At 31.5% G+C, this 21,246-nt stretch overlaps 1 protein-coding gene and 1 long non-coding RNA gene across 2 annotated transcripts; one reads left to right on the forward strand and one right to left on the reverse strand.

Moving 5' to 3' along the window:
* The first annotated feature begins 1,434 nt into the window (after nucleotides 1-1,434).
* LOC145033941 (uncharacterized) lies at nucleotides 1,435-3,169 on the forward strand. The gene is made up of 2 exons (XR_013677791.1): nucleotides 1,435-1,998; nucleotides 2,102-3,169. It is a non-coding gene; the product is annotated as an uncharacterized LOC145033941 (long non-coding RNA).
* A 15,395-nt stretch (nucleotides 3,170-18,564) lies between these two features.
* On the reverse strand, nucleotides 18,565-19,599 carry LOC145035976 (uncharacterized). Its single transcript, XM_078984469.1, has 2 exons — nucleotides 19,095-19,599; nucleotides 18,565-18,944 (listed from the first exon to the last, which is right to left on the reverse strand). Exons 1-2 carry the CDS (start codon nucleotides 19,597-19,599, stop codon nucleotides 18,565-18,567), a joined length of 885 nt encoding a protein of 294 aa, XP_078840595.1.
* Nucleotides 19,600-21,246: the final 1,647 nt, after the last annotated feature.

Genomic DNA, 21,246 nt, shown 5'->3' on the forward strand with positions numbered 1-21,246 from the left:
GTTGTTTGAAAAATGAAAAATTATTTTGAAAATTCACGTTGTTACAATTCCACTCTTAGATACCCACAAAAATCACTTCTTCAACTATTGATTATCATCAAAGAATTCAGTTTTTCAATCAAGAACTGAAAGGAGGAATCAGAGCCCTCAAGTAGGGTGAAGTTTCCTCTTGAAAAATGCTTAGTATCTTCAACAAAACCTCCGGTGACTCTGCTCAAAGTTTCGGTGGCCGGTGCGCCGCCGTGCAAAACCGAAAGTCATTATCAAAAGGTTCGGGAAATTGAATTCCAAAACTCAAGATATATCAAACACAAATGGGTCAGCCACAATTCATCCAAATAATCATTTGGGAAAATCAGAAACCCTAATCCGAATCGCAACTTTTAATGTCGCTTTGTTCTCCATGGCACTAGTAGTTTCAGAATTGACTGAAAAAACTTCAAGCTTTGACTATGGAGAAGACAAACAAGATTACAGTAGTAAGGTACCATCAAATTGCTCTGTTTCTTACACCAATTCAAGATCAAAATCAATGATTGATCGTCCCAAAAGTATATTAAAGCAATCACCATTGCATTCAAGCAGCTCCATGAGCAGTTCAGAAACTGTATCAAAACAGCAGAAATTCGCAGAATCAAAGCTAATAGTTTCAATCAATTTACCCGATAATGAGATCTCACTGAAGCGAAGTAGGCATTTAAGCTTCGCCATAGACGAAACGGAAGAAGGCCCGAGTTCAAAAAATATTAATTCGAAATGTATAAGTAGGATTTTGAAAAGGAAAGGTGTTTTAAGATCACAAAACAGTTTTTATTCAAAAGAATCTGAAAATCAAAGAGGGAAATGTTATAGGTCAACGAAAACTTTTCTTGAAGTTTTGAAAGAATTGGATGCAGATATATTAGCTTTACAGGATGTTAAAGCAGGAGAGAGAGAGAGAGAGAGACCTTTTCTATAATAAATAATAATTTTTTTTTTTAATAAGGGCAAAACTTCAAAAATGGTCTATGTAATAGTGAAAAGACAGAAATGCCCTTCACTTAACAGTCAAAAGCTAACAAAGTTAGCAAAAAGGACCATTTGGTAAAAGTTTTGAAACCACAGGGACCATCTGTGAGGTTTTTTGAACTCAGGGACTAAATTTGATATTTTTGAAAACCACAGGGATCATTTTTGAAGTTTTGTGTATTTTATATAACACTCATACCTTATAGATTTTAGCCATTTTATTTTCACCCAATACTTTTCTTAGAAAAAATTTATTCTTTTATTTAAAACCTATTATTTTTTTAATACCCATTTTTACCGAAATCATCCCCTATCCTAATAAATAAGTACTTTTTTTCTGTCAAGGGTCATTCTCTAAGCCCTCTCTAATTTATATTCCCGCTCATTTTTTCAAAGTGAAATTCTTAAATTATCCCTCTCGCCCTTATATACCAGTCAAATACTTTCCCCTTCAATTTTCATATTTCAATCTGAAAATCAAGAATTTATCTTCTAAATCTTCAGTCTTCCTCAAATCTCGGTCCCTTGATTAGCTGTGATTTGGGTTTCAAAATCCCTATTTCTCTCCCTTCAATTGTAAAATCAGTCGCCCCTTTAATATTTCAACATTCTTGCTTTGTAACCTCTAATTTCCATCCGACTCCTTTTCTTTGATCTTTTTGGTAAGCTTCGATGGCGGAACAAGAGGAGGAAACGATGGCAAAATTTGAAGTGGATGACAGACCGATTGGGAGAGAGAAGAACATCAATCGACCAGGGTCTTCCACCACCTCTCTCGCTGCCGCCTCAAGCAGATATCGCTCTTCTCAACATAGGTGACAATCGAACGACCGGTGACTCAACGGATGACCATTGACCCTAACTGCCATAAGGTGATTTGAATGAAACATTAGGGTTTTTTTTATACCAAGTATCACTTAAATATTTTTGGAGACATCGACATCTGTTCTTCATTTTTTATCGAACCCAAAATCCTTCTTCCCCCAAAAAGTAAGTTCTTCACTCCAATTTGTAGTTGAATTTTGTTGATTCTGTCTAAATTGACATTTTTTCATTACATCCAATAATTTTCCTTATATTTTTTTTACAACAGGTAATGTTTTCACTTTGGATGTGAATGAAGATTATTAAGATTTTATATAATGGTAATTAGATGTATACCCTGTTTGTGAGTTGATATAGAAGCCATACTTTTGCTTTGATGAGTTAAGTGAAAAAAAAATACAGAGATACTTGATAATAGTAGAGAGGTAGATGCAGCGAAATTAATAAGGTAGTAGACTATGAATACTGTGAATCCACCATGCATTGAACTTGGCTTTAAATTATAAATGGGTGGTGGACTGGGTACAATTATGTTTTTTACATCCTTACTTCTAAACACGGTAAGCAACTTACACTTTTGTTCTCCATTATGTAAATGTAAGTTGTCAATTTATCTCACTAAGTTTGCTAGTGTTTCTGCTCAATGAAGCACTTAGTGTGATAAGCAGAAATATCTATGCAATCTGGAGAGAATTATTGTACACCAGAGAGGATACACGGTGAAGGCGAAGTTTTATCACAATCTGTTGCTGTCGGATGCTCCAATTTGGTTGATTTTCCCTTAGGCAAAATATGGACGATTATACCCCTGTTTACAAAATGGATGGTCTGAAAGATTGTCAATATCATTGGATGGTAATTTGGTGAATGTTAAAGATTAGGTTTAATTTGAAGGCGTTGGAAGTATCAAAAAAAAGTGCTAATCACCCGATGAAAGTTTTGGACAATTTTACCCCAAGGTTAGTATGAAGACATAGTTTCTACATGCTTCTATTTACCATCAGCAATTCATTGTTTCTGTTGGGTGTCGATGGGGAATCAAATTGATATTATCACAACCATGGAAATACATTGCTATTATTTGGATATTTAACTTCAAGTCACAATAAAGATGTTGCAAGTTTTAATGTGTTGTGTCCTCAATGCTATGGTGCTTGGTGATTTTGGTGTTCCCTAATTCATCCGGTGCTTAAAAAAACGAGCTAAATGATAGATTAATCATTTAATGTATCAAAATTATTAAATTGCTTATCATTTTTTCACTGTTTTCTTAGTCGTTGTATATGGAAAACTCAATGTCCCTGTGTTCCTTTAACTTTCATTTTTCAACAATCAACTATTTGATTCAAATATTTTTTTAAATTACTAAAAAAAGATATTAAAATGCTATACAATTGTGATTGAGCAATTATAAACTCAAATATTATTTTATATTAAAAGATTGTTTTTTTTTTTTTTTTTTTTTTTTACTTTGTAATATTAGGTAAATTTTATTAGTACGTTGGTTACCAAATAATAAAAACTTATGTTTTTTAAATTTACTACAGTTATGTATATTTTTGTAGCAATTTTTTAGATACAAATTTTATTAAAAAAACGTTATGTTTGTGGCTTTTTAAGCTTGGAACGCCTTAAATTTTAACAATTTTTGTTATCCACTTTTTTTTTTCCTACATCCTCATTTTCATAGATATAGGGCGAAAGAGAAAAGATAAATATAAACTTTAAAATAGGAAAAAAATCATGATAGTCGATCTACCAACTTTAACACATTTCTTAAATGGTCTCTATTTGCTTTAAAAAATGACTCGATAGACGAGGATTTATTAAGACACTATACTTTAAGGATCCTACCTAACTATAACAATGTAGTTACAAGCTTTCGATTAGTACACTGTAGGTTTAACAATAAAGCAACATACTATCAAATGTTTGTTTTTTTATAATACCTTAAATTCATTCCCTTATACTACATCATTGTACTTCCTCCTTCAACTATAGCTAAATTACATTTTCTAGGCTACATTTTTATTTATATAAACGATTATGAATTTTGTTGTTTATTATTTTATAGCAACTCACATCAATTTTTGGTGACAATCGGGTCACACATTGGAGACAAAAATTGCTAAACGAATGTTTAACAATAGATTTTATAAAATAAACGATGATTTCATCAATTACACAACATCAACTCATTTGTATCTCATCATATTACACTTCTTTTGCAATTTCAAATATTTTTGAAAAAAAAATAATCACCGAAAGGAAACTATTTGTCGCAATTGTAGTACGCAACTACATACCTAACTTGCAACTAATTAAATCTAATTCGCATGTTACAATATATTACAATCTAGATGGTATTTGAATTTTCATTTCTAAGTTTTTATTTATATACATAGATTTGCATTTGGTTGCTATTTGTTTTATACCAAGTCATTCACTATTTATTACCTATATTATTTCGTTTATCAATGTCATTTTCATTATTGATTGTGTTTTTGTTTACATTTTATTCAAATTTATATTATGTTTGTGTTTACAATTTATTCAAATTTATATTATGTTTTGTAAATCATATTCATATTAAGAGAAAAAATAAGGGTTAAATACAAGAATTGCCGATCATCTTTTCATTTTTTTTCTTAGTATTGGAATATACTTTTGTTTATTCTTATTATAGCATTGTATTTTCATTTAAAATTTATTACATCATTATATATTGAAAAGTCCATCAATCTTGACCATGATTTTTTTAGTTTTATTTTAACAGTAATATCATATTTTATATCGGTTGTGATTGAGTTACTGATAAAATTCCCTAAAATTATACCAAAAGGGTTAAACAAAATGAAACAAAACAAAATTTTCAACCTCAATTTCCTATAGAAACCAAAACGTCTTATAATAATTGAACAATGAAGCTCTATATTTCTATTGAAATCTTACAAATTTGCATTTTAAAGAACAGATTTAGTTCCAAAACCCACCTTTCAGAAAAGAAGAAAATTTTAATTTGAGGTTTTAAGAGGGGGGGGGGGGGGGGGGGGTTTATAGCTCTTGAGGATCATCAGACATGAAAACATATTAATTTTGTTATCTTATGTTAGGAACCTATGTATTTTTGTAGTATTAAGTTATTAACCCATGTATCACCGTTGTTAATACATCAGATTTTGTAAATAAATTAATGATTTTAAATCATGGAATAATGACTATTAGTTTTATAGCCTATATAATATTTTACTTTGTAGCCCGTAGAAACCACGGGTTATAACCTAGTTTCACAATAGTCTGAAGCTTCCTTCATGAAGATTCCAACTAATTCATATTTTTATTTTGAAGAGGGCGTTCTATCAAGTTTATATCTAATGACCAACATTAACATACTTTTCCAGATCCAAGATTCAAATCTACGAACTCTTTCTTCAATCCTGAAATATGGCTACTTCTTCAAGAAAATATTTTTTTGAAGTACGAAAGACCGACATGTTTTTAATCAGCAATGTTCGGATCCATAATTCAGTATGTATCAACAATCCGACTCAAATCAACACTTCGACTTGCATCATCAGCTCGTTACGCGCCAACATGCACTATGCGCATCAATAGTGACCTCTATCAGTAGCGTTCTTCAGTTATCATTAAATTTGTCTAATCAACATAATTCATTAATAGTGTTATGTCAACAATGTAACACACATCAATAATCTGCTTCAGAAGTCCTAGGTTAACAATGTTGGTCGTTAGCAGTTCTTCAGTCCAATAGTGATTTTACTAGTCATCTTTTCTCAAGTTTATCTATGTTTATATGATCAAGTACAACAACAGAATCAATCGACTACCATGACCTTGGAAGTATTAATATACTTTATCTCATGTTCTTTTTCGAGACCTTTCTCACATTTAGAGGAACATGTGAATCTCTTGGTATGTGGGATTATCTTACATGTTTACTTCTGATCTTCATTGTATTGTCGATCAAAAACAGGTAGAGCATGTTATGTGCGTCCATATATGAATTTACATGTTGTTTGAGCCTGGCTTTTTGAGACTTTTGAAGATGGTGATTTTATTTCGTGATGTAATGTGGTACTGACTTTTGGTCATCACTGATCAAAGTTTTGGCCTCACTAAATTTATCCCGAATCCAGAGTATTTATATAGTGATGAGATGTGGTACTAATTTTTAGCTATCTTTAAACAAATTGTGGGCCTCACTAAATTCATCTAGACTCTACAATGGGATGCTTCATACTTTAAGTATGTTCTCTTGAAGATTTAATGGGTACTTTATGATTTGCTAGGACAATGGGATGCTTCATACTTTAAGTATGTTCTCTTGAAGATTTAATGGGTACTTTATGATTTGCTAGGACTTCTTGAAGGCAAAGATATTTCAGTTTTTTAACACCATAATTGTTTTCTGGATATTATGTATTTTTACCTCTACTCAATGTATTTTTATCCCTTACAATTTCCAAGCATTTAGGGAGAGATTATTAGAGCAAAAAAATACTCTATAATGTTGAGTGATAGTTAAGTTATTATTTTTATATTTATAGTTTAGAAGGAAACGTTTCTTTATAAGTAGAGTGGAATGATCATTTATTTTGTGTGTTAAAAAATGTAGTTTTTATCCGGTTAGAGAGAATGGGAGAGAGAAATATTCCCCATCCTCAGAGTTTTTCATTGTAAGTTTGCTATCTTTTTATAAAAAGATTACTCATATCTTCTGCTCGTCATTTTCATAACAATTAAACTTCACCTTATTGTTATTTTTGTATTACCCGGTCAAAATGGGTCCAACATGAAGAAGTTCAATGAAAATTTTAGCAAGATTGAGATCGTTGGTCATTACAATGTATCGGTCATGGTGATGGTTAAAGCTTTGTAACATGTGTTGATTTTGATGTGGTCATGCCATTTTCAAGAGTGGCGTGGGTGATGCTAGTGATTTTTGTTGGCTAAGATTGAAGGCTTGATGTGACATTATCTTTGAGTGTTTCGAGTTTGCTAGTGATTTTTGCAGTCTTGAATTTTGATGTAATTTGCTTAGTTTTTGGCTATCTATGATTATTTAGGGCCTTAAAACGTTTTTTTAATGGTTTTCTAAATTTTTTAAATTATATGTTTGATTTAAATAATTGTTTAAGAATATTCTATAATCATTTAGTGTTTTGGTTTATAGAAGAAGCTCATTTTTTCTTCTATCTATAAGTCTTTATGTTGTCAATGTTTGGAGAGTTAGAATTTTATGTTTGAATATCTAAATTGGAATTCTGTTTTTGTTCCTTTTCTTCATTCGAGTTATAAACAAATCGTTTAGATATTGGTACCAGTAAATCTGGAACGAGAATTTTGGATCGTATGGTGTTTGATGTGGCTAGACGAAACAATAATAATTTCATTTCAGTCATTGTTACAAAAACAATATTTTTATTGGTGGTAGGGACTAAAGATGCAATAAAACCAAACAATAGGGATTGCTCACGTTAAAAAAAAAGATTTAGCACTAACCATGTAGATTATCCCTAACCCAGACCTGTCCCATAGGGTTGACGATAGACGCTACCGTCTAGGACCCATCTTTTATATCGGCCCAAAATTTTTGAAGGAAGTCATTATATATATATATATATATATATATATATATATATATATATATATATATATATATATATATATAGTTAGGTTCATTTGATATCACCTATATTTTGTGAGACTGTGAGACATATTTTTTTATTTTTTTTTATTTACTTTTAATTTTTTTAAATTTTTTTTAGTTAATTCAAGTTCCAAAAATAATATTTAAAAAAATAATTTTTGGATTTTTCCATTTATTTTGCATTTTAAAATTATTTTTTAGAATATGTACAGTGTAATATTCTATTAGAATATTTCACATATTTTAAAAAAAACGGGATTTTTTTTTTATTTTTTTTAGTTAATTCAAGTTCCGAAAATAATATTTAAAATTTTTCTTTTTTAGATTTTTCCATTTATTTTTCATTTTAAAATTATTTTTTAGAATATGTACATTGTAATATTCTATTAGAATATTTCACGTATTTTTCAAAAAAAAAAATGGGATTTTTTTATTTTATTTTTATTTTTTTTAAGTTAATTCAAGTTCCGAAAATAATATTTAAAAAAAGAATTTTTAGATTTTTCCATTTATTTTGCATTTTAAAATTATTTTTTACAATATGTCAGTGTAATATTCTATTAGAATATTTCACGTATTTTTCAAAAAAAAAAAAAATGGGATTTTATTTATTTATTTATAGTTAATTCAAGTTCTGAAAATAATACGTAAAAAAAGAATTTTGAGTTTTTCTATTTATTTTGCATTTTAAAATTATTTTTAGATTGGTCTTACAAAATTAGAATGGTCTCAAATAATATATATATATATATATATATATATATATATATATATATATATATATATATATATATATATATATATATATATATATATATATATATATATAGGTTGAGGTTCATTACAAAACCATAATTAACCAATTAACCAATCTTTTTTTTTTTTTTTTTTTTTAACTTTTGAAACTTAGTTTTTTATTAAAAAAAATACAGAAATTCATAACTTTCTATCATTTTTCCAATGATATCAAATTCAATAATTTTTTTTTTCGTCAAATTCACAATGCCAATTTTTTAAAATTTTATTATTTTTCTAATGATATTAAATTCGATAAGTTTGATTCTTTGGAGAACCAATAATTATGGTAGTGTATTAAAACTTTCAATATATATATATATATATATATATATATATATATATATATATATATATAATCGAATATGTTATTTATATATTAAGATGATTTTTTTTTCCTCTGACTCGAGGCCCAAACTATATTTATCTGCCCCAACAACAAACCACAAGAATCTTTGGTGCAATTTACCCTAATAATAATAAAACAATTATAACTAATTTATCATTTAATGTTTTCAGAACTAATAATTGTGTGCAATATTTTAAAAGGCTAATTATGTAAAAAATTTAAATATCTTCAAAATTCCGTAAAATCTATATTTCTTAAAAATTCCATTTCAGCATCAATATTTAATAAGTTATGAAAAAATTATCATTTTGTGGTAAAAAAGTTTCATTGCGGCCATTGGTAGCTTCTAAAACAGGTTTTAATTAAAAGAAAAAACACTATATTTTTCTAAAGTTAAGTTTAATTATAGTTTCATAATAGTTAGAAGCTTTATCTAAAGTTAAGTTTAATTATAGTTTCATAATAGTTAGAAGCTTTATCTAAAGTTAAGTTTAATTATAGTTTCATATAGTTTCATAATAGTTAGAAGCTTTATCAAAAAAAAAAGTTTCATTGCGGCCATTGGTAGTGTATTAAAACTTTCATAATAGTTAGAAGCTTTATCAAAAAATTGATGGTTTTTTTAGCTACTTAAAAAAAATATGAAAATATAGTGATTTTTTTAGTGATTTTTAACCGAGCAAACACTGAAAACAGTAATAAAGTTTGACATAAAATTTTCATTTTAACAGTTTCATATTATAATGAATCATTGTAAGAATAATGATTTGTTGGAATATCTAATGAGATATGCGAAGCCAGTCTCCAAAGTTTCATTTGGTTTCTTGTTTTCCACACAACTCAAGCCCCACGTCATGGATTTGCTAAGAGTACCTTTCTAGAATGTCAACTATCTTTTATTCTAGTTTACTAATTTTAAATTACGTTTTCTAAATCAATTTAATGAATGAACATAAATTTTCTGTATACAAATCCATATGGCTTATTTTATTATTTGAATTTTAATAAAATATATTAAGAATTCCATAACGAGAAACAGCTACCTTATCGCGACATTATTTTCACATGCAAATTCCAGCTAGTGGAATAGAATTGTAGAAACCACCCATTTGTATTCAAGGGTTATCATTTTTTATGTTATAAGTATGATATGATTAGAATTTTATAAATTAAATAATAATAATTTTCATGATAAATTACTTATTTTCAGCTTCAAATGGCATCTTACAACTCTAGTTGGTGACAAACATATGATTTGATTCACAGTTTATAAATTTATGAAGTAATAACAAATTTGGTTCTTAACATAAATGATAACTGGAAGTATCCACCTATTAAAGGAAAGTGATCACATTCCCCTCTCTCTCTATATTCTCTATATCTCGTTCATCACCTTTTCTCTTTTCGATCACAAAAAAGCCAAAAGATTCCTGGATATTTCAGCGAGATGCAACAACAGGAAAAAGCCGAAGGATCAGGAGTCTCTCCTAGCTTCAGCTGTTACTCTTCTAATAGTTTAACATCCATAGCAGTCGCAAAAGTCATCCGTGAAGAACAGGCAAAAGATTCTGAGTTCTCGTTTGTTTTAAGCGATGATGATGTTTCAACGGAGGAAAACGAATCGCAAGGACGGAAAGTTTTTCCTGTTTTCAATCGAGATCTACTGGTGAAATATGAGGAAGATCGTGAGGCTAAAGCAAAGGAAAATGAGCTTCATGTTTCTTCTTCTATTACTGGTTCGTTACAGAAGCTGTTTAGAGAAGAAAAAGAAGAATCATCATCGGAAGACGACGAATCCGAAGGTCAACATTCTAAAACATACTGCGTACTATGGAGGCCGAAGGCCGACAGTGGGTCGCCATCTCGTATGAATAAATGTAAGAAGAGTAGTTCTACCGGATCAGGATCCAAGAGATGGAGTATCCGGTGTTTGCTCCGGCGGAGCAACAGTGAGGGGAAAGAACCGATGGTGTTGTTGAATCCTAAGAAGGTCGATAGTCCAAAACAGAAACGGAATTCAGGTGAGGTTTCAAAACTCGCAGGGCGACTGAAGGTGCAAACACCTGTACATGAACTGTTTTACGTGAGAAGAAGAGCTGAAAATGAAGTGGTTACGAGGAAATCATATCTACCCTACAGACAAGATCTCGTAGGGTTCGTCTCAAATGTCAACGGAATTCGCAAAATGCTTCCATTTTAAATATAATCAAATCCTTTTTTTTTTTTTTTTTTTTAAAGTTATTATTTCATTTAATCTTTTTAACACCAGTTCACTGTAAATATCTCTCTATTAGATGTTTCTTAAAAGCGAAAGACTTCTAGTATGTACCAATAATCAATGAAGTAGATACTTTGTCATAAACAATTGGTTAAAGAATATGTACTTTAAAAGATGAATGAGATTATACATAGATGTCAAATTGGATAAACATTTTGAATTTTTGTTTGTGACAATAGTACCGATAGCAGAAAATTTTATGGAGTTTTTTTTTGCAAAACTAAGGCTGCTTTGAAAAAGCCTTGTAAAAAGAGGGTTGTTTGAAATTGGTTTGTAACAATAGGGTTGATTGTAGACACAATTTGATACACAATACGATTAACACGATACAGACACAATACGAGTTTTCCGTCTACGTGTTTTAGAAATTTGTGTTTCGTATTTATTCGTGCTGATACATATTTTAAATTCGTGTTTCGTGTCTTACACGTGTCAAACGCGAATTTACCTGTTTAGACACGTATAAGACACAATAAAAAATTGTGCTAACACATGACACATTCAAACACGTATAAACATGTATATACACATATATATTTTAGGGTTAAATTTTTTTTAATAATATATTAGGGACCAATTTTGTAAAAGTCAATAATTAGTTTATAGCTCTAGCTTAAAAAAAAACTATTGAAAACGTGTCTATTCGTGTTTTTTCGTGTAACATAACTAAAAAACGTGTCTATTCGTGTCGTGTCACATGTCATACAGATTTTTTACGTGTTGTGTTTGTGTTTGATACTCCAAACACGTTTTATAATTCGTGTCATGTTCTTGTTTAACAAATTCGTGTCGTATAAATTTATATCCAACACGAATACACGACACGCAAACACGGATTGCCAGGTGTAGTTGATTGAGAAATTAAGGCCCCTTAACACAAAACTTGATTTTCAAATTTACAAATGTAGCCCTTCAAGTTTCCATATCTAACAATTTATCATCTTATTATTATGCAGTTGAATCACCTCTATACAATTAATTAACTATCTAATAAGATGTATCATTAAAACGGTAACAATTCTTTGACGGAAAATGTAATAGAAATAATATTATATAAATTATATTTTATTAACTTTAGTTATATACTCATATTTTATACAATTAAACAAATATACTTGCATCAAATTTCTTATATACAGCATAATAAAATAAAAGATATTTAATGAGAAAATAACAAAAATAGCCATTTACAATAATGATATTACAAAAATAGCCCAAAAAAATCGAAATTACAAATTTAGCCAACGATTTCGCAGATGGAGATGCCCCATCTGCGAAATAAGCATTTCATCTGCGAATGTACAAGCACCTAAAGCATAGGTGCTTGTACATTCGCAGGTGGTTTTTTTTTTTTTTTTTTTTTTTTTTAATTTTTTTTGTGTATATAAAGTGGTAATTTCGCAGATGGAGAAGGTCCATCTGCAATTTACTCTCATTCTATCTGTGAAATAGTGATTTTTTTTGTATATTTTTTTTAGTTTGACTATGAAATGAATTGGTTTGACTACGAAATCATGTTGCTATATAAAAAGTTTTGTAGAAAAATATCATTTTGGTTGTTATTTATTTAGGAACTTTCTCTACAATTTGCTCAAAAAATGATTGAATATTTGGTTTGTCTTGTAACTGGTGGGAGATGACAAGTTAATGGAACTAATCTGGAATACATATATCCACAGGGAGGTATTTCTGAACTTGTTTTGATATTTTCTGAGTATATTAGTTATAGTGATTTTGTATCTTTGGTAAGAAGCAAAATTGGCTTGTTAGACAAATATAGAATTAGTCTTCGTTTCCACCATCCCGAATTAAATTATTATATAGCTATAGTTGAAGACATGGATGTTAGAATGTTGATAAACATAATCAAATGTAGTGGAGGAAGGGCTGTGAAAGTGTTTGTGGTGGTTGATGAAGTTGAGGAGGTTAATGGGGGTGGTGAAATTGGAAACCAGCTTGTTGGTAATTTATGCAGTTATAAAGGGAGCAACGATCCGATAGGTACTTTCAATACTCCTAGTGTACCTCAGTTTCACAGTGTTGCTGAAAATGTTAATGTTAGTTATTCACCTATTCACTATGTGGATTCTGAGAATTACAAGCATGTTGGTGATGATGATGTTGGTACTTATCTTGGTGATGTGGGTGGTCGTTGTGATGATGTTGCCGAACAAGAAGTTAAAGTTATAAGTAGGCGTGTGGTAGATAAAACTAAAAAGAAAAAAAAATTCAAGTCAAAAAAATGAAAAAAATCATGTTTACGGGCATTATGTTGATGTTGGTGATGTATGTTTAGATATAACCGAGCTACAAAGCAATTCTGATAGAGATGAGTTGGGTGATGAAGTTAAAGCTAAGTTTCCCGATAACCTTTTTCACGGTATGCCCCCTGTACCAGCATGGCCAGTTGATATTAATGAAGATATCCCAACACAGATGTTAGACATGAATCTTCAAAAGATTCAATGTGAGAGTATATTTAAGAACAAAGAACTTATAAAGCGATGTATTGGTAAAAAATGTCTTCGAGAAGGTTTCCAGACGAGGACAAGTAGATCCACCAAATCAAGGTATGAAGTTGTGTGTGTTTCGAAAAATTGTTCTTGGTTACTAAGAGCAAAAGCAATTAAAAATTCTGATGGACTTTTCCAAGTGAATAAATTTGTTGATGTACACACATGTTCTTCAACATTGTTGCAACCTAATCATTGACAAGCAAACAAATATGTTTTGGGTGAATATGTTGCTGATGTTTTGGCTGAAGACTATAGTAGAGTTTATCGGGGAAAAGAAATTGTTAATGATATGAATGCTCCATTGAATATCAATATCTCATACCATCAGACATGGCGTGCGAAGCAATATGCATTGTTGTCGTTAAGGGGTACGAAAGAGGATTCTTTTACCAAACTTCCGGCGTATTGTCACAACTTGGCCAAACATAATCCAGGTACTGTCACACATATTAAAACAGTTGTTGATGATCGCTTTGAGTTTTTGTACGTCGCACTCGGTTGCTCGGTTAGTATTATCATATTATATTAATTTTTTAATATTTATTTTGGTGTATTTGAATAGATATACAATGTATTGTAGGTACACACTTTTGTCACATTTTGTAAGCCGACCCTAGTAGTAGTTGGAGCTCACCTAAAGGGCGAGTTCAAAGGTACCATGTTACTTGCAGTTACTAAGGACGGACAAAACCGAATATTACCGGTTGCATATGGTATATGCAAAAATGAGTGTACCGATTCTTGGACATGGTTTTTTCAAAAACTACGTGATTGCATAAGAAATATGCAGGAGCTTACAATTATATCTGATAGGTCTCCATCTATAGCAACATCCGTTGACAACATTTTTCCTCACACTCATCATGGAATATGTGGTGTCCATTTGTATTTCAACATAGTATCTAGATTCGGCAAGAGTAAGATGGTTAAAGGAATTTTTTGGGAGGCGTGTAGGGCGTACACAGTTGATAATTTTGATGCTGCCATGGATGTTATGAAAAAGACAAAAGAACCAGTATGGGAGTACTTAAAAAGTATAAATCCAGAAACTTGGTCAAGAGCACATTTTAAAGGGAACCGATACAATCTTATGTCGTCCAACAGTGCGGAGTCTATAGATGCATTATCTAGACACGCACGTAAGGTGCCAATACTTATGTTGATCGATTTTTTTTTCGTGCTACAATGCAACAATGGTGGTTTCAAAGACGTAACTTTGCAGGTATTAAGTAAATTTTTAATATTAATGTTTTATTAATTTTGATGTTATTGATCTTAACTTCTTCATTTTGGCTCCTTTTTTAGCGGAAGCAACAACAACACTTACCCCTTGGGCGGATGAAATTGTAAAAGAAAACAAGAAAACTTTTACCAAATGGGATGTTCGCATGATCTCAAATACGAAATGCAAGGTCAAAAAGGGGGCACAAAATGTGATTGTTGATTTCAAACATATGACATGTACATGTAGGCATTGGCAACCTGATGGGATCCCTTGTGGTCATGTCATAAGATGTTTAACAGTGAACAATTACCAAGACTGCTCGAGGTATGCATTAAATGCTCACTTTACCGAAACACTGAGGAAAACATATGAGGAATCAATAAACCCTCTGCCAAAGCCATCCGAATGGGAGATCCCCGATGATTTGATGATTGTTAAGCCACCAATAATGGATAAACGTCAGCCAGGCAGGCCAAGAAACACAGACCGCATTCCATCCCAAGGCGAGGGTCCAATTATAAAAGAGTGCTCTACATGTGGTCAAATAGGACACGAGAAATAATTGTACTGGAAGGGCGTCCGACAACGGAGCACGTCACATAATTTCTACTGCAGAAATGGCATTTAATATTGGTGGTTCAGCGAGTTGCTCACAAACCTATAACGCTGATTTTGATATAAAACAACCTTGAAATGAAGACTAATGACGAGTTGTTAACTTATTATGTATTGTAATATTTTTATTAAATCTTACAAGACATTGCTATGCTTTCATATTTTTGTTTAGTTTGTTGATTATAACAATTAATGAAGCCTTTATTTTATAAAATATAGTTTGCAGAATTTTTTTAACAATTACAACTTGTTATTTAAAAAAAACAACAAACGATCCTTTTGCAACCTAATCTGTATCATGATAATATAACAACAATTTTGTAACTAATTTTTAAACTCATGGAACTGCAATGGGTACTTCTTTTTCTCCATTGTTATATAGTCATCCCTAATTCTCATTTTGTCTTCCAAACGATCCTTTTTTACCATTATGTGTATCAACTGCTCATCCTTCTCAGCAAGCCGTTTTTCAGTCGTTTTGATTGCCTTCTTACTCTTTTTTATCCAATCTTTATGCTCTTTGATTTTGTTTTTATTGAGGTCTGTCCTTTCTTGAGCTTGTTTGCATTCCGATGCAATATAATTAGCAAGTTGAGTGAGAAGTCGGGATGACTCTTTGTCCTCCTCTTGTTGTTCTTCAGCCTTCTTCAATTCTTCAAAATTTTCATGTGACATATATGGCCCGGCCGAAGAGGGTGTAAAAAAAGGGTCTACCGAATCGCAGTAGTAACAATCTACTTCGTTGCATGAGCAAACTTCGGATTTTTGTGAGGAACTCATAATAAAGTCGACATTTTAATAAACTTGATCTATAAGCGGTATTTATACATACTAGACAGTAATGACAAGTCCAACTTTGAAATGACTAGACAATAATGCCAAGTTACTGTAGTAACCTGTAAATCGTAGTGGAACCCTTAAGTGACATGACATAAATGACAGTTTGACATGATAAATCACTGCATAAAGCTGAAAATCGTAGTCCAAATGTAACCATTTCATAGTCAAAGTTTTAATTCGTAGTCTATTTATTTATATAAATAGATGTTTAAGATCTATAAACCAAACACCCAAATCACCTAAACGAAACGAACTCCCATTATTAGAAATGTCGTCGAATGCAGCAAGTTCTTCGAATCAAGTACCTGGTTCCAATTCTGAAAGGCCATGGATGACAAACGAGGTGTTAGTTCTAACACGTTGCTGGCTAAGTGTTAAGGATGGTGTATCGTTACTTGCTCCCACGCATTGCCTAATTGGTGATGAATGGACTCGTATAACATCTTTGTTTAACCATGAGATGGGAAAAGGACAAAAAAGAGAAAAATCAGATGTTGTTACTAAGTGGATGGATGTAAAGGAAGAAGTGACATGGGTCAATCGAGCATGTAATTATGCGAAACGTAAGAATGTTCGTTATCGGGATGAAGAAGAGTTCTTGGAAGTTGTTACAGATTTTTACATCTGTGAGCATGACGGCAGAGACTTCGAATATGAGGAAGTTTGGAAGGTTGTTAAAAATAAACAGTATTTCATTTAGACCGCTCTAATTTCTGTTAAGAATAACCCATGGACTTGTGTTTTACATTATTGCTTTGTTCATATTATGTCGTTGTTTTTCATGTAATTGTTGTAATGGTTCATGGAATCCTTGTTAGAAATGTATTCTGATGTATTGTGAAAACTAATGCAATGGGCATTTATTAATTCAAATTAATCATACGAGTTGCTCACATAATAAACTAATTTAGATTTTAAACAAACGAAATACATACGAAATACATGAAAATAACCTAGTACATGAAAATAACCTAGTACTCACATAACAAACTAAAATAGATTTTAAACAAACGGGATATATTTCAAAATATTCCAAGGGGCTTCAAACTGGAATTCCAACCCGTTACTTAATGACTTGTATTCCTCCTTAGCAGCTTCCAAGATGACCTCCTCAGTAGCATTTAAACGGGTGTCGTCAATTTTGGTATAAAGATCGTTGAATAATAGAACTTTGGTTTTCATTTCATACCATCTTGCTAAGATGTCTAGTTCGTCATGATCGTTTCTTGTAGCCATTTGGTTTTTAGCATTGAAAATATTGGTTAAACGGCTCCAAAACATTGGATCGTTCAACTTGCTTGTCTCGTACACATGAATATAAGCATGTGTAAGAACCAAGAACTCTTCATTGCTCCATGATATAGAACTCATTTTGATTGAAACTAAGAGAGTAGAATATAAAAAACAATATTTGAACAGCTGTATTGGTTTATTTAATAAACTATTTATGTAACATAAGGTCAATTTATAGTAGTTTCTACACAAAATCGCAGTCCAATCTTCTAATATGTCTGCAATTCATAGTCAAAATTAACTGACGAATGCAGTGTACTATACTTATAACACAACAGAACACTGTTCGAGTTGATAAGTCATCCCCGGTCGAATGACAACACAATACATTGCTGCTTGAATTGACAAGCCATTGCAGTAGGAAAGTAAGGAGTCGTTATAAATAGATTTTAATATCCGTTGTAGTTGTTTCGTATTACTTCCCTCCTTGCAATTATGGAGTCACCACATACATGGAGGAACGCAGAGGAGGTCGCTTTGGTTCAAGCTTGGATTATAACTGTAGAGGAGGATTTTCCACCGGGTCCCCCACAAATTCGTGCTGGATCATTTTGGTCTCGTGTCTGTCATTTGTTTCACCATTTAATGGGGCGTACTCAATATCGAAGAAGAAAAGATGTCAAAGCGAAGTTTCTGAATTTGAAAATGAAGGTGAAAGAATTTCAACGTATTTACAACGAGTTGGATAACGAACATGCAAATACGGATGAAGACATTCTACGGCAGGTGGCTTTGGAACTATATCGTTTTGAATATGATGGTAGCGAGTTTACCCACTTAGATGCATGGAATCTTTTAAAGAATGTCCCTTATTTTTAATATGCATGTTGGTTAAGGTAATTGATTTTCGTTATTTAAGTTGCTTGTTGTTGTATGTGTGTAGTCGTCACTATTTAATAAACGTCCATTTCTTTTAATGTATGTTGTTTCCTCAATAGCCAATACATAATACGACATAAATTAAATAACTAATACATAATACGCCATAAAATATGAATGAGGTACATAAATAACTAATACATAATACGACATAAAATATAAACAGGTTTCATGGATAACTAATACGTAACACGACACTAAAATAAAAACGGGGTACATAAAAAACTAATACATAATACTACATAAAATATAAAGGTGCTACATGAATAACTACTGCATTGAGGGAGGTAACAGGACCACCGTTTCATTTGGTATTTCCCAAAGCACATGTGATGGTATAGTATTCACCAACTCAGATCCATATGCAAGTCGATACACATAATTAGTGAACTTGTAATCAACCATTCTGTTAATGGATTCAGATGTATGGGTTCTTAGACATGCTATAGCGTGGGCACATGGTATACCGCTTTTTTGCCATTTACCACAACTACATACCCTTCGTTCAAGTTGTACATTGGTGGTGGAAAAATTGTCATCGACTTCAAATGTATCCCCATACAAACGTCTTGCATTCCAATTATAAGACTTGTTGACACATTTTTGAACCTTACTCTCAACGTAAGGGGTCAACCCACCAGACAACCTCCCTGTAAAATTTGATATTTTAATAAAAATAATAGCACATTAAAAAAACTAAATATAACAATCTCCCTTACCCACCACTTCGGCCCGTTCAGCATACTTTGATTGTATCGACGTGGTGATTAACTTAATTATCATTGTTATAGGAAACTCACATGTGGATATAATTTGAAAAATTTCAGGGACGTCAATCGATTTAACATTGTAGCGTATTTTTGGGAAAAATGCTCGTGTCCATTTTGAAATCGGTATATCGTCAAGCCAGTAAATTGGACTCCTAAGCAAGGTGAAGAAAGGTGATTTCCTACATGCACTTTGCAACCTTTCCAAACACAAGTAAAAATCATTAACACTATATGCATTGCATGACTTCCAAAACAACGATTCGACTTCCGTATTGTTATGTCCCACTGAGTCACGTATCTTTCGAGCTATATCTTTAGGACAATATCCATGATAAGAATCCGGGTAGGCACTCTGAACACCAAAGTCTATTTTATCACACAGGTTGCTTATGAAATCAACCTCTATGTCCTCACCTAAACAATCTTTTAACCTCATCATGAACCATCTCCATGATTCTTCACACTCTAAGGTTCCCAAACCAATTGCTAAGAGTAGTGGTTCATGATTTCCATCTAAAGCCACTGCGAAGTACATTGTTGTCAGATAGCTCCCAATAAGGGGTAAATAACCCACATATATCAGCAGTATCATGCACCTAAGGAAGGTACGGATCTACATAAAAAACGAACACATATTAGTGATGAGTAAAAACTAATCGAGATACATTACCATGAAATATTATATAACTCAATAAAAGAAGTATGTTATACCACGCAACCTAAAGCCACAAAATAGAATTGAAAGCGGTTGGTATCGGTTTTCTTGATGGATGTGAAGGTATTAGGATTTGTTCTTTGAAGGTTATGCAAGAAAATTGGTAGTTGAGAAAAGCTTCTTTCGCTGTAAGTACTCATTTTCAAAACCGATGAAAGTGCTCTACAATCATCACACAAATGCAATATCAATAAAATGCGATTATAAATAGAAAATATTGTATCTCTACTGTTCAAAATTCATAGTTTAACCTTTTAAATTCATAGTCAAACCAATTCATTTCATAGTCAAATTTCACTGACCGACATGACAATACTACAGAACGTACTTGTCTTGATTTCGTAGTTCAACTTTTTGAATTCATAGTCAAACCATTTGATTTCATAGTCAAATTTCACTGATCGACATGACAATACTACAGAATATACTTGTCTGGATTTCGTAGTTCAACTTTTTGAATTCATAGTCAAACCAGTTCATTTCATAGTCAAATTTCACTGACCGACAAGACAATACTACAGAATGTACTTGTCTGGATTTCGTAGTTCAACTTTTTGAATTCATAGTCAAACCAGTTCATTTCATAGTAAAAAAGAATTGTCTGTAATATGATTTCTTCTATAAAAGGGTGTCACTCAGTATGAAAAATTTATCTGTGAAAGCAACTCCTATTTATAAGAAAAACAAGGCTAATGGCATACTGCAATTGCGGAGGAGAACGTATCGTTAGGATTTCGGGAACATCTAAAAACCCAGGAAGATTGTTTTACGCTTGCCCATATTTGGTATGATGTTGTTAACGTCATTCAAATTTAAACCCTCGTGTTTACATGACAAAAAATTATTTTCTTACTGTCAATGTTAAATTTAACAGGGACCAAAATGCGGGTGTATTAGTTGGGTTGATGAAGAGAAGGACCAATCATCTATGGTAATAGCTAAAGTAGCTAACTCTAATAAGCTCTTTCAATCAGAAAATAAGAAGTTGAAGATAGCATTGATTTGTAGTTGGGTGTTGTTCTTGGTAGTTCTTGTTTACAAGTTGTAAGCTTTTTAATATTGTTTTTATGGTTTTGAAGTTGTTAGGTCAATAAATTATTGTATTTGTACTTACGTTTAGAACAGTGTACTTGTAACGTTAAAACAAATGTTGTAGTCGTTCTTATGTTGTATGTATTCATAAATTATTAGTAGGTCATTAATTTATTGTAATTGTCGTAACGTTAAATTTTTTACCATCCGTTCACGAAACTGTAAAAATAAACTAATAATCATATCCAACATTAATTTATATATACAATTATAAAATCCAACTACATAGGACCAAGACTAGACCCCCAAAATTTTTTTGCCATCCGTTGACGGAACTCTAAAGCTGCGTTCTTTGGGTCAATAAGAACACGTATTGGTTGACCTGAAACGAATTGCTCCATAAACATACAAACAAAAACACCGCAATCTCCCAAA

This window comes from Lactuca saligna, chromosome 3, assembly GCF_052625555.1.
Source record: "Lactuca saligna cultivar CGN05327 chromosome 3, ASM5262555v1, whole genome shotgun sequence".
Classification (NCBI taxonomy): domain Eukaryota; kingdom Viridiplantae; phylum Streptophyta; class Magnoliopsida; order Asterales; family Asteraceae; genus Lactuca; species Lactuca saligna.